The following is a 12,110-nucleotide window of genomic DNA, read 5'->3' as shown; positions in this document are numbered from 1 at the left end:
AGCAGATATAGATATTATGATTTTGACCGTGATTCTGAACCAAAGATTTCACAGCTGTCCTTGTCAAAGTTTTTATTATCATTATATCTCATGAAGAAACGCTGAAAAAGGCAACTACTTTAATGGTCACTGGTCAGCCGGATAACCGAAAAATCCTCCTCATGCTTAATGATTTCTATAAACAAGAAAAAAACTAATAAAAGAATCAAGAAAACAACAAAATACAATTAAAGTATTAAAAAAAAAACATCACATCTTCCTCTCTGTTCTCTATAAATTGGCAGACAAGAGTGTGTTGGGGTTCTGCTTTGATATTTGTTTTCTAGTTTCCCCTCACCCCCCCTCTCTCTCTCTCAAAACCTCTTCACATAACTTCTTCTTCTTCCATCTTTCGTTGCATTCACGTTTCTAGAGTTTCCCCTGAATCACCACCCCATTAAATAGTCAACAAAACATCAATCCAGCGATGGCTGTTGAAGCTCACCATCTAAACACTCTGTTTTCTTCTAACAGAGAAATGATTCATCCTAATCCTATAGAAGCAAACGGCTTAGTTTACAACACCCAGATGAGATACGGCACCGTTCCGACGTTTAACCCCACCGTGGATTGTCAAACTTCTCTGTTTAATCCAGTGTTCAACAACATCGCACCAGTTAGTGATATGGTTCATCAACCCATGAAACCAACGTTACAATCCGTTGATAGTTCGGTCACATTCAACAGCGATAATAATGCTAACAACAACGTCGATTTCATTCGTCCTGTGTCGTCGAGAAAACGTTCCAGAGAAGAATCCGTTGTTTTGAATACTCCGGCTTATATGCAACCCCACAAAACTTCCACCGATCCTCTCATGTTTCTTGGCCAAGACTTGTCTTCTAACGTCCAACAACATCACTTCGATATCGATCGTTTGATCTCTAGTCACGTAAGTTTCATTTGATTGTTACAAAAGTTTTTTTTTTTGCTGGTTCACATCGATTGAACGGTCATTTCATTAATTTTCATCATCAGGTTGAGAGAATGAGATTGGAGATTGAAGAGAAGAGAAAAACACAAAGGAGGAGGATAGTGGAAGCAGTTGAACAAGGGTTGATGAAAACACTGAGAGCCAAAGACGAAGAGATCAATCACATCGGGAAGCTAAACCTCTTTCTAGAAGAAAAAGTCAAGTCTTTGTGCGTAGAGAATCACATATGGCGTGACGTGGCACAGTCTAATGAAGCCACCGTAAACGCACTCCGTTCCAACTTGCAACAAGTTCTCGCCGCCGTGGAGCGTAACAGGTGGGAGGAGCCGCACACGGTGGCTGAAGACGCACAGTCTTGTTGCGGGAGCAGCGACGAGGGTGATAGCGAGGAAGACAGGTGGAAGTTAGCGGGAGAGGCGCAGGATACGAAAAGGATGCGTAGGGTAGCGACGACGACTATGTGTAGAAACTGTGGAAAAGGAGAAGCCAGTGTGTTACTGTTACCGTGTAGACACATGTGTCTATGTACTGTGTGTGGTTCTTCACTCAACACTTGTCCAATCTGTAATACTCCTAAGAACGCTAGTCTACATGTTAATCTTTCCTCTTAGAGGGGGATCCCTAACCAATACCAGTAAAATTGTAAATGTTCTAAAAAGAAAAGTAAATAGTTGCAAAAAGAATCTATCAATCTTTTGGTCTAAAAAATTTTAAATACTTTTCATTCTTTATTTTAATTGATGTATTTTTCTCTGGATGGATGGTGATGATGATGATGATGGAACACGAATCTTTGACATATGTGTCAGTATCTTTAAATTTCGTAAGGGGTTCACGAGGAGGGACGACCTCTGTTGGCTAAAAATCGTGGGTTAGGTTTACACACCCACTTTCAATGTCATTTCCCATCTTTGTATGAAAATTTCACCAAAAAAAGTGGAAAGTTATGTGTGTGGTTCAACTACTAGTCTTTGAACATTGTAGTAGTAGGGGTATAACGCCACTTTTCACAACCTTTGGCTTATCTTTTGTCGAATCGTTATTATATTTTGTGTTTTTGTAGGAAATTTGTTTATATTCGATACCAAAAATAAGAAAAAGTGAAGTGGTCGAAATCGTGGGTTATGCGTGACAGACAGACCATTAAACCAAAAGCAAAAAAATAAAACAAAAAGCCAAATCAACTTTTCCTCTATACCCGAGAGAGAAAGAGAACTGATGCTAAACAAACAAAAAAAAGAAGACTTGAGGCAGTGGGCTGGTGCAAGTTAGCTAGCCAGTAGCAGATTTTTTAAAGCGCAAGTTAGAATAGCGAACAAGGTTTGACTAGCCGTTAGGACTGGCGCGTGGAGAAATAACGGTGGTGGCGGATGGCCAAAGCTGACGTGGAGAGCGCGCGCAAATGTCGCTGGACAAAAGGGAATTCCAAAATTACCCTTGTTGTGTTGTGTTATATAAAAGTAAACTCGCAAGTCCAAAAATCTCGTCTTCTGTTCTGTCTGTTCCACTTCTTCCGGCGTTTTTTTTAATTCCCAAAATGGCTCTTTTAACCCAACTCTTATTGTGATTACTTTTGGGTTAAATAGTACTACCAAAACTATTCAATAATTCACGTAAGAATAATTTTATTTTTTGACCCAAATATTCGAAATACTCGAAATAAGGAACACATAATGTAGTAGATTCATTCACACGTCAGTGAAAAAAAAAATGATATGATAGGGTTAAAAAAAGAAAGTTAGGATTTGAACGTATTAAAATGCCCATGATGAAACTGATAGATTTGGCTTAGCTAGGTGAGGAAGAAAATTAGAGAATCGAGACGCGTGAAGAACACGTCCGTGAGTAGTCGCTTTCGTATCAAAGAGATGCGAATTTTTTTTTTTAAATAAAATATTTAAGTATTTGACTGCCTCCATTCCACCCAACACAATCACCACCTTCCTTTCGTATATTAAACATAATAATTAAAATACTCTTCTTCTTTTTTCGTCTTTGTTCTAAAATATCGGAATGTCAATATTAGTTGTGTTAATCACTCAATCAACCACGTCATCATTATATTAAGTAACCGGTTATTAGAGATTATGAATTTGAAGGTTGTATGAATTAGTGGTAATTGTTTTAAGGGTTTGTTACGCGTTTAGGGTGACGAGGGTTCGAGGAATCAGAGACCGTCGAAGCATGTGAAATGCAGTTGGTTCACGTTCTCTTTCAAGCCACTTTTTTAATAGTAGTAATATTTCTATCAGGATTTATTCATTTGTCCTTTTTGTTTACATCTTTGTGAATACAGAGTTCTGCAAATTATTAAAAACAAATTCTGAAAACATTTATATCGATAGAAAGAGTATCGTATAAAATTCACCGCTAAAATAAATCACTTTGTCATTGATTGTGTCGTATATAGATATAGTACATATAATTTGGGCAGGACTCTGAACTTATCGTGGAATGGTCCCGGGGGTTGGATTCATCAACATTCACATTATTATTGCCGTCCCTTCACGCTACTTTTGTCGTTTTGTGCCGTTAACTTATCTATGTTATCAATAAAGATAATATACGGACGTTGCAATTGTGATCATCAAGTCACGTCAAACTATTGCTCCCTCGATCTCGTTCTATTATTTGTTTTCTTTTTAAAAAATCTTAGCTGTACCAGTACAGCTTACACTTTCGATTATATTTTTATATATCCACAACACAAGGAAAATGAAATATTAATTATGAATGACTTAGCTTTCCTCTTAACAATAACACATGTTAGATACGATCCACTATCTTCTGATTATGTTAGTTCATGTATGGCGACGCTGACGCAATACGCAACTACGCACCACCTATTAAGGTAAGTAAAACTTGCGAATTTGTAAATGGAAGGAGGAGGAGGAGGAGGAAACGAAATGGTAAAAAGAACATTGTCGGTAGAGAAAGAGGTTATTTTAAATTTAGGGAGCAGCCCCAATCTTAAAAGTGGACTCCACAAGAACAAAAAAAAAAAAAAGACAGGAGAAAAGCTAAAAATCGGCATTTAAAAAAGTATTATTAAAAAAACATAACATAAACACATCCACATCGCACCGCCGGGCCCACAAATTCATTTCCTCTTTTCTTCTTTAAAATAAAAACAGTATTTAGGCCGTTAATGGCCCACTGAGGGGGACCGTTTATTCTTTTTAAATTTTTTTTTTTTTTTTTTTTTTAATTTGCAGCTTCGTCCAACACGTCAATTTGATTCCACACTTGGAACTTTCCTCGATTTTTTTTTTTTAGGAGATACCTTTTTATATATGATTAAGTGTTTTTACACCGGAGCTTCATATAAATAGCCATATAGATAAGGAGAGTGCTAGCTTAAAAATATTAGAAGTGCTGGAACCATTGATAGAGGTAAGTGTCCTGTGGAGTACTTGTTGGGGTAAAAATGCTTGAGCTATCAAATCCGATGATTCTTCTCCTCAACAATAGTTGTATCTCCTTCTTGATTTGATCCGCGGACTTGAAAGAGGGTGAGTGTAGTCTGCTGTTGCGTTCTGTCCAGATGAAATAAATAAGAGCTTGGTAGACGATCTTGCAAATGACATTGAGCTTCCTATTCAAGGTAGGATTCTTGATCCAACTCAGAGTTCCCATGAAGGTAGATGCTTGAGATGGTATGAACGGAGCAAAAAAATCGAGTCAAAGAACCTTTGAATACGAACACTGGAAAAAGAGGTGGTCTCGAGACTCCTCCCCTGAATGACAAAGTAGACAGTTGGAAGGGACTTGAAGATTCCATCTCCGCAGCCTGTCTCTTGTGGTTAGCCTATTTAAAACCGTAAGCCAGGCCATAAACGCCATCTTTGGAATTCTCTCCTTGAACCATATCTGAGAGTGCCAACTAACCGTATCACCAGGCGGATGCAAGTGCCTCCAAGTTTTAAGAGAGGAGAACGTACCTCGGGATTGATCAGTGGTTAGGTTCCAAGCAAACTCATCACCACCAGTTCGATCCAACGGGGGATGATGATTCTGCAAACATTCGCGCAGTAGTTGGACTTGGGGATTCCTTCCTCGGGTAATAGCCCATCCCCCATTCCTAACGGCTTGGGAGACCTTTGAGAGTAGACCTATACCAGTAACTCTCGGACCCGAATCGCCAATGACATCAATGAGTGGCCCCAATCCTGTCCAGTTATCATGCCAGAAAAAGGCTTCATTGCCAGATACTATTTCACATGAAATGAAGGGTCTTGCCAAATGACGTAATTTAACAAGCCTCCTCCAAATCCAACTTCCTGAGGATCTGAAATCTGTAGTCCAAAAGCTTCTTCCTCGAATAAGGTGCTTCCTAACCCATGAAACCCAGAGAGAACCAGCTTGGGAGAAGATTAACCAAATTAGCTTCAACCCAAAAATGTGGTTCCAGTCCATGAGCCTTCTAAGCCCTAAACCTCCTGCAGTTTTTGGTGTGCATACAACTTCCCAAGAGACTTTTGCGCCACGAGCAGAGTTTGCAACTCCTTTCCAGAGGAAGGCACTACAAATTTGTTCAAGTTCCTCAATACATTTGTTTGGAAGAATAAAAATGGAGGCCCAGAAATTGATGGTACTGTTGATAACTGATTGTAGAAGCTGAAGTCGTCCCGCAAAGGAGAGGTGGCGATGCGTCCAACCCGAGATACGAGCCTTGACCTTATCAGTTAAAGGTCTGTAGTCTGAAGGAGTGAGCTTCTGAGTGATCAGTGGAACACCGAGATACTTGACTGGTAGAGATCCATGGACTAGGTTGAGAGATAATGACATTCTAAGAGTTTCCTCTCTATTGTTTCCATCCAGGTAGAGGCAAGACTTTGCCAGATTGATTCCCAAACCCGAAGCTTGCTTGAACTGATCTAGAACTTGTACAATTGCAGTGAGGGACGCCTCCGACCCATCAAAGAACACAAGAAGATCATCCGCGAAACTTAAGTGGGTGATGAGAGGATCAATACACATCGGATGAGGCTTTATCAAATCTTGTGTAGTAGCCAAGTCAAGCTTCCTTGATAGAATGTCCATGACCAGAGTGAATAGAGGAGCTGATATCGAGTCACCTTGCCTTAGCCCTTTTTGTCCCGGGAAGTATCCTATGAGTTCACCATTAAAAGCCACTGAAAAGGATGGAGTCGTAAAGCATGTAACCAACCATTTGATGAAAACTAGAGGCAACTCATAAACCTTGAGAATGTTGATCAGGAAGTTCCAGTCCACATTATCAAACGCCTTGGATATATCAATTTGTAAGCATCCTCTGGTGGTAGGTCCTTCCTTATTGAAGTCTGCAACCAATTCAGCAGCCAGGAGAACATTCTCACATAGCAGCCTCCCTTTGATGAATGCAACCTGGTTACGCTGAACCGCTTGATTTGTGAAGAGCTTTAGTCTTCTTGCCAGCAACCTTGAGATTATCTTGTATATCGTGTTACAGCAAGAAACGGGTCTGAACTCGTTCAGTCTTTCTGAAGTTAGAGTCTTCGGTATGAGCGCCAGAATGGTAGCATTTGTCTGCTTTAGTAGCTTCCCAGTTGTGAAGAATTCAGTGACTGCAGCAATTACATCAGGACCAACTAATCCCCATGAATTAACAAAAAAATCCGCAGTGAAACCGTCTGGTCCAGGCGCCTTATTACGAGGAAGGGAAAATAACGTGCTTGTTACTTCCTCAGGAGTTGGAATAAGTTGGAGTTTGGTTGCCAATTCATTGTTGCACCTGAATGGAGTAAGATCTTTGATTTCCTGAACAGACAACGGTTGTACCGCATCATTCTTGACTCCAAGCAAATTCTGGTAGTACTCTGTTATCAATTCCTTTAGCTGAAACGCCTCTGAAATCCTGTGATCATCATCAGTGAGAAGGTAGCAAATTCTGTTCCTTGCCTGATGAGCCTTGACTGACTTGTGAAAGAATCTCGTGTTCGAATCACCCTGTGAGTACCATCGTATTCTCGATTTTTGCTTAAGGAATGACTCTTCAGCCGAAGACAAGAACAACCATTTTTTCTTTAGTTCCTTCTCCTCACGAAATAATTGTTGAGTTGGACTGCTAAGGACCTGAGATTGAATCCTTAATAGTGCTTCATGTGCTTCTGTTGTTCTAGCCTGAATATTGCTGAAGTTGTTTCGATTTAGTGCCTTACAACCAATCTTAACTTCCTTAAGCTTCTGACAAAGTCCATACATCGATGTACCTCTCAAAACTGGTCTGTTCCATGCGGATTCAAGCATACTTGCATAGTCAGGATGAGTAGAGAAGAAGTTATAAAACTTGAAAGGTACCTTCCTCCTCTCGACTTCAGTGGAGGTTGTGACTAGAATAGGAGAATGGTCAGAACCACCTGGAGCATCAAAAAGGGCAATTGACTGAGGATAAGTATCCAACCAAGCTTCATTTATCATCGCTCTGTCCAGTTTCCTTGTCATTGGATTCAGCTCTTGTCCATTGTACCAAGTGTGAGAAGATCCTCGACCAGGCATATCCATCAACTCGCAATTGTCTATACACTCCTGGAATTCCTCCATACCACGTAGAGGAAGCGGATAGGAAAGCATAGAGTAATGGTCCTGTGCCTGTAGAATTTGGTTGAAGTCACCGAGGACGAGCCAAGGTAAATCACGTTGGCTGCTATAATGATGCAACTCATCAAGCGTTAACCATAGATCACGTCGAGCTATCATACAGTTCCGGCCATACACAAAGGTGACTGAGAAAGACTGATTCGTTGAAGTATCAAAAACGCCACAAGCAATTACCTGATCAGTTTTTTTGTAGATGAACACTTTAAGGGAAGGATCCCACACTACCCAGATTCTTCCATTACTTGCTTGAGATGAGTAGTTAGAATCCCATCTCCACCCTGGGAAGGTATTAGTCAAAATAGAGTCAGCACTCTCCTGATTCACATGAGTTTCCAAAATGCCTCCTATATGAGGTCTTTGAGACTGAATCCATCTCTTAAGCTCCTGTTGTCTATTAGAGGTATTTAACCCCCTTATATTATAACAAAAAAGTTGTATCTTCATCATCAATGGGCAAAAGGTGTTGAAAGCTAAGCTTTCAAGTGTGATGATGGGGACGACCCTTCCTTGGGCGTCCACTGATGGAGTTCTTAACACTCTTCTGAGTCCCTTTCTTAGACTTGTTAGGATTGGCTGACAATGAGGATCCAATAGCCCTTGTCCTCCTATTAGAACCTTCGGGATGCACTTGTTTCTCTTGTGTCAATCCAACTCTCTGGACAGAACTTCCTGTGCTCTGATTCTTTGACAAATCTGTCGATCCCACTAGCACCTGAGACTTAGAATTAGAAGCTTCACCAATAACTACAGTGCTATTTTCCTGTATTATAGCAGCTTTGTCCTTGTTTGCAGTATCAGTTTTCTTAGGTGAGTTCGATCTACGCTTGACCGCCGTCCATTCCGATGGAGAGTCTGCAGGAGGAGATTCAATGTGTCGATGGGTTGGTTTAGGTCTGAACTCTTGCACCGAAGGATTTCCTAAGTTGATAGCATGAGTTGCAACATTAGCCAGAGGTGCGATTGCAGTAACCTTAGAAGCATCAGCCGAAGTTCTTTCATCAGTGCTCCCTGTAGGTATAGGAGGAGCTGATATTGATACGGTAATAGCTGGTGCAGAAGGACAACGGTGGTAGAGATGACCAAACTCACTACAGTAATCACACTTTGGCGGAAGCCGAGGATATTCAACCCAAATTCTGATCTCGTTTCCATCATCATCCTCCACCAATACTGAATGAGGGAGCTCCTTTTTGAGAAGTATCTCGACTTTGATTCTAGTGTCCGCAGTCAGAGGAGGCAACTGAAACTTCTCTGTATGGAGAGGTTCTCCTATTCCAGAAGCAATTGTACTTAGACCTGGGAGAGAATATAGCTGAGGAGGTACGTCTTTAAGAATAACCCATATTGGGAGTGATATGAGCTTAACTGGAGTGAGTGAAGTAGTCGGAGACCAGGCAGTGACAGTGAAAAGGCAGTTCCCCGCTTGCCAACATCCCACCTCTAGAACCCATTTCCGAGTAGCTTCAGAAGGAATATAAATGAGCACAAGTCCATTCGCTAGACAACGAATGTTAATACGTCCATTTTTACCCCAGATAGGATTAAGATCAACAAATATTTTTCCAGGAGGTGGAGGATTGCCATGGAAATGGGCCACTATGTGATCTTTCCAAGTATCGGAAGCTTTTAGTATCACTGCAGCAGGAGCACGAACTCTCGGAGTACCATCCTCTGTGTACGATGGTTTAGCAGCCTTTGTAAGATTCCTAAGACTAGTGTCAAACCTTTCTGCCCAGACTAGCTCAGTATCTTTTATTACCGGTGGAGTTTTAATCGCAGGAGGAGGAAGAGGTAAAGATTCAGAAATTGGAGGTGTAGAGTCAGGGGATACATTACCATTCTCAATCAACAAGGATGGAGGAGGAGGTGGAGGTGGATGAAACGAGGGTAAGCTTGCTCCAGATCTGAAATGATCCGAAGACACCTTGTTTAGATCTGGAATCGAGGTTGGTCCTTTGCAGGTTATTTCCTGCGGATCTGGTGGTTCAGATTGTGACATTGAGGAGTTCTGGGGGCAGAAAGGAAGAAGGGGGAGAAAGGAGAGATTCTCGTTGGCGGCGTGAGGCCAACCGACGATGACGATGTGTTTTAGGTCTTCTTCTTTCTAAAGAGATAAAAAGATGATTTTGGCCAAAATCTTCCTCAACTTCCATTAGAGTATCAAACAAAACTACGTACCCAACTTACACGTTATCGTATTTTAATTTTTAAAACCATCAGTTAAATAGTAGACTAGTAGTAGTTTAATCTTAATTTCATGTAAACTATACAAAGTTCATGTAACGCAGTGACGTGCTGATAAAATTCCACGCATATATTTTATATATATATATATATCAATAGTTTATTTGACCGATTGGATGCGTTTTGGAGCCGATCGACGACTATCATATATTTTAACTACAATTTCACATGAAGAAAATGGGCTACATTGTCATGAAAGAGCTAATTAACCTTCTATGTTGTTGTTGTCTGAGTCACCTTCACCATCTGATATATATATTCACTATCGATAGAGCCATTGAATAATCGATTATTTTGTTCTTTCACAAAAGTCAATACAGTGGCACATTATACACTCCATTACTTCAAACAATATAGTAAACATGAATAGTACTAGAAGAATTTTGTTAGATTTCCGAGTGGGGTCACGATGGGTAAAGTTTTTATTCATTTTGGAATGGAAACTATCGAAGTCATCTTTTTTACTTTCCATGTATCAAGATGAATGAATATGATTCCTCTTTTATATAAAAAGTAATATATTCCACAACTTGATTTTTATGTTATCTAAGAAAAAGAAAAAAATAAAAGAGAAGAAATTTCCAAGGGAAAGACGGCACTAAACCAAAAAAAATTAATGTCATCATGATTTCGAAACTGATTGATTTGTGGGTCGGTTTTCATTTGTTCTCTAGTCTCTAACCTCTAACAATCAACGTCCCTACTTCATTAGTTATTATATATTTCATGTATATTAAAGAAATCAAATATAAATGTTTTTCGAGAAACTTGGATGAGACCTCATCATATTCATAAAGAATGGTGTACCATGTCAACCATGGAACAACGATGATATTGATGGCCTTCTTTCTTTATCTTTTCTTCTTTCTCACAACTCTTTACTAAATATTCTACTTTTCATGCCAAAGTGGAAACCCAACTTTCGGTTTACATCAAAGTCGTTCATAGCCTTTGACGCAGTCGAGAAATTTTGTTTATTGTGATTACGATGTTGATTATATCCCATCTTTCGGTTGAAAATTGTTGCATTTGCCATGTTTGTGATTGTGTATACATATAATATTATTATATATGTTCATTGGCTTTTGCTTTTACAATCCGCAGAAAGAATCGATAGAAAAAAAAACACTCAAAGTATAATGCCTTTTTTTCTCTCTAATGCCAAACAAAAGTTATATCAATTCCCTAACGATAGAAATTGAATCACTACTATTGGACTGAAGGATCAGAAAATTACTAGGTATCATCAAATAACCTTAATTAGGGTATACCATATAGGCCAAGTAGTGGAATCCATTTAGTATTTTACATTTAAAATTACGAGATGAATCGTGTTAATATAAAAAGGGTAAATAATCCTCACTTCCGCACTTTATAACTAGCCTGAATGCCTGTTCATTCCTTGTTTCATTGTGTGGGACATATATGCATACGTATAAGTCTATTTGATCATATGATAATTTGTATCAATTTGCTAAAGCCACGATATAAAATGTCTTGTTGGTCAGATCTTGGATCCATCACATACTAGTAACAATTTAAAACATTATAGTGACAGATCTAAATGGACAACACAAAGATGAATTTGAAAAAGAGAAGGTGATCAGAGGATATCAAGGGTTAAAAGTAAAAGGAGTAGTCTATACCACTATTAAGCCCACTTGACCTAATCTATTTTGTTTTTCTGATTAAATATTGTACCTATATATGCAAATATCATCCTCTCACCCACTAAATGGTACAAAATATCAAAACACCATGTGGTTTAGATGAGAGATATAATTAGAAGTTTATGTTACTATCAAGAGACAAAAAACCAATATATGGTTGAGACATGACATTGATATATTGGATAGAAACAAGACATGAAACATTTACAAGTAAAGACTGTACTTTCGTATGGATGAAAAAAGGTGAGAAAATAGTTTGGTTATTGTCCACATTAGGAATAACCCACTAAAAAAAATAAAAATCTAACTATTAATAATATCAATTTTGGTTCTTTAGTGGGAGCAAGTGGGAACGTATATTATTTACAATATGGAATTTCAAATATGTCGATAGATTTATAAATAATTGGACTCTTCATTTCAAACAATTATCATGACATATGAATTTCAAAACAAGAGTAAAGCAACACAATGATGGTTGAAGAAGAATCAATTCACAAGATAGAGAATATGGGATAGCCAAAAAAAAAGGTGATGGGAAAAAACAAGATGTGCGTCGGCTACTTTTTGTCAAAGGAGAAAAAATAGTAAAAGACAGACTTGAGGTCGAAGATGGCACTATA

The 12,110-nt window shown here is 39.0% G+C and overlaps 1 protein-coding gene across 1 annotated transcript; it reads left to right on the top strand.

The window, feature by feature from the left end:
• LOC104777158 (probable BOI-related E3 ubiquitin-protein ligase 3) lies at positions 298–1,664 on the top strand. Its single transcript, XM_010501371.1, has 2 exons — positions 298–931; positions 1,018–1,664. Exons 1-2 carry the CDS (start codon positions 467–469, stop codon positions 1,582–1,584), a joined length of 1,032 nt encoding a protein of 343 aa, XP_010499673.1. The 5' UTR covers positions 298–466; the 3' UTR covers positions 1,585–1,664.

Source organism: Camelina sativa, chromosome 1 (genome assembly GCF_000633955.1).
Source record: "Camelina sativa cultivar DH55 chromosome 1, Cs, whole genome shotgun sequence".
Taxonomy (NCBI): Eukaryota; Viridiplantae; Streptophyta; class Magnoliopsida; order Brassicales; family Brassicaceae; genus Camelina; species Camelina sativa.
This window is presented reverse-complemented; position numbering and strand designations above follow the sequence as displayed.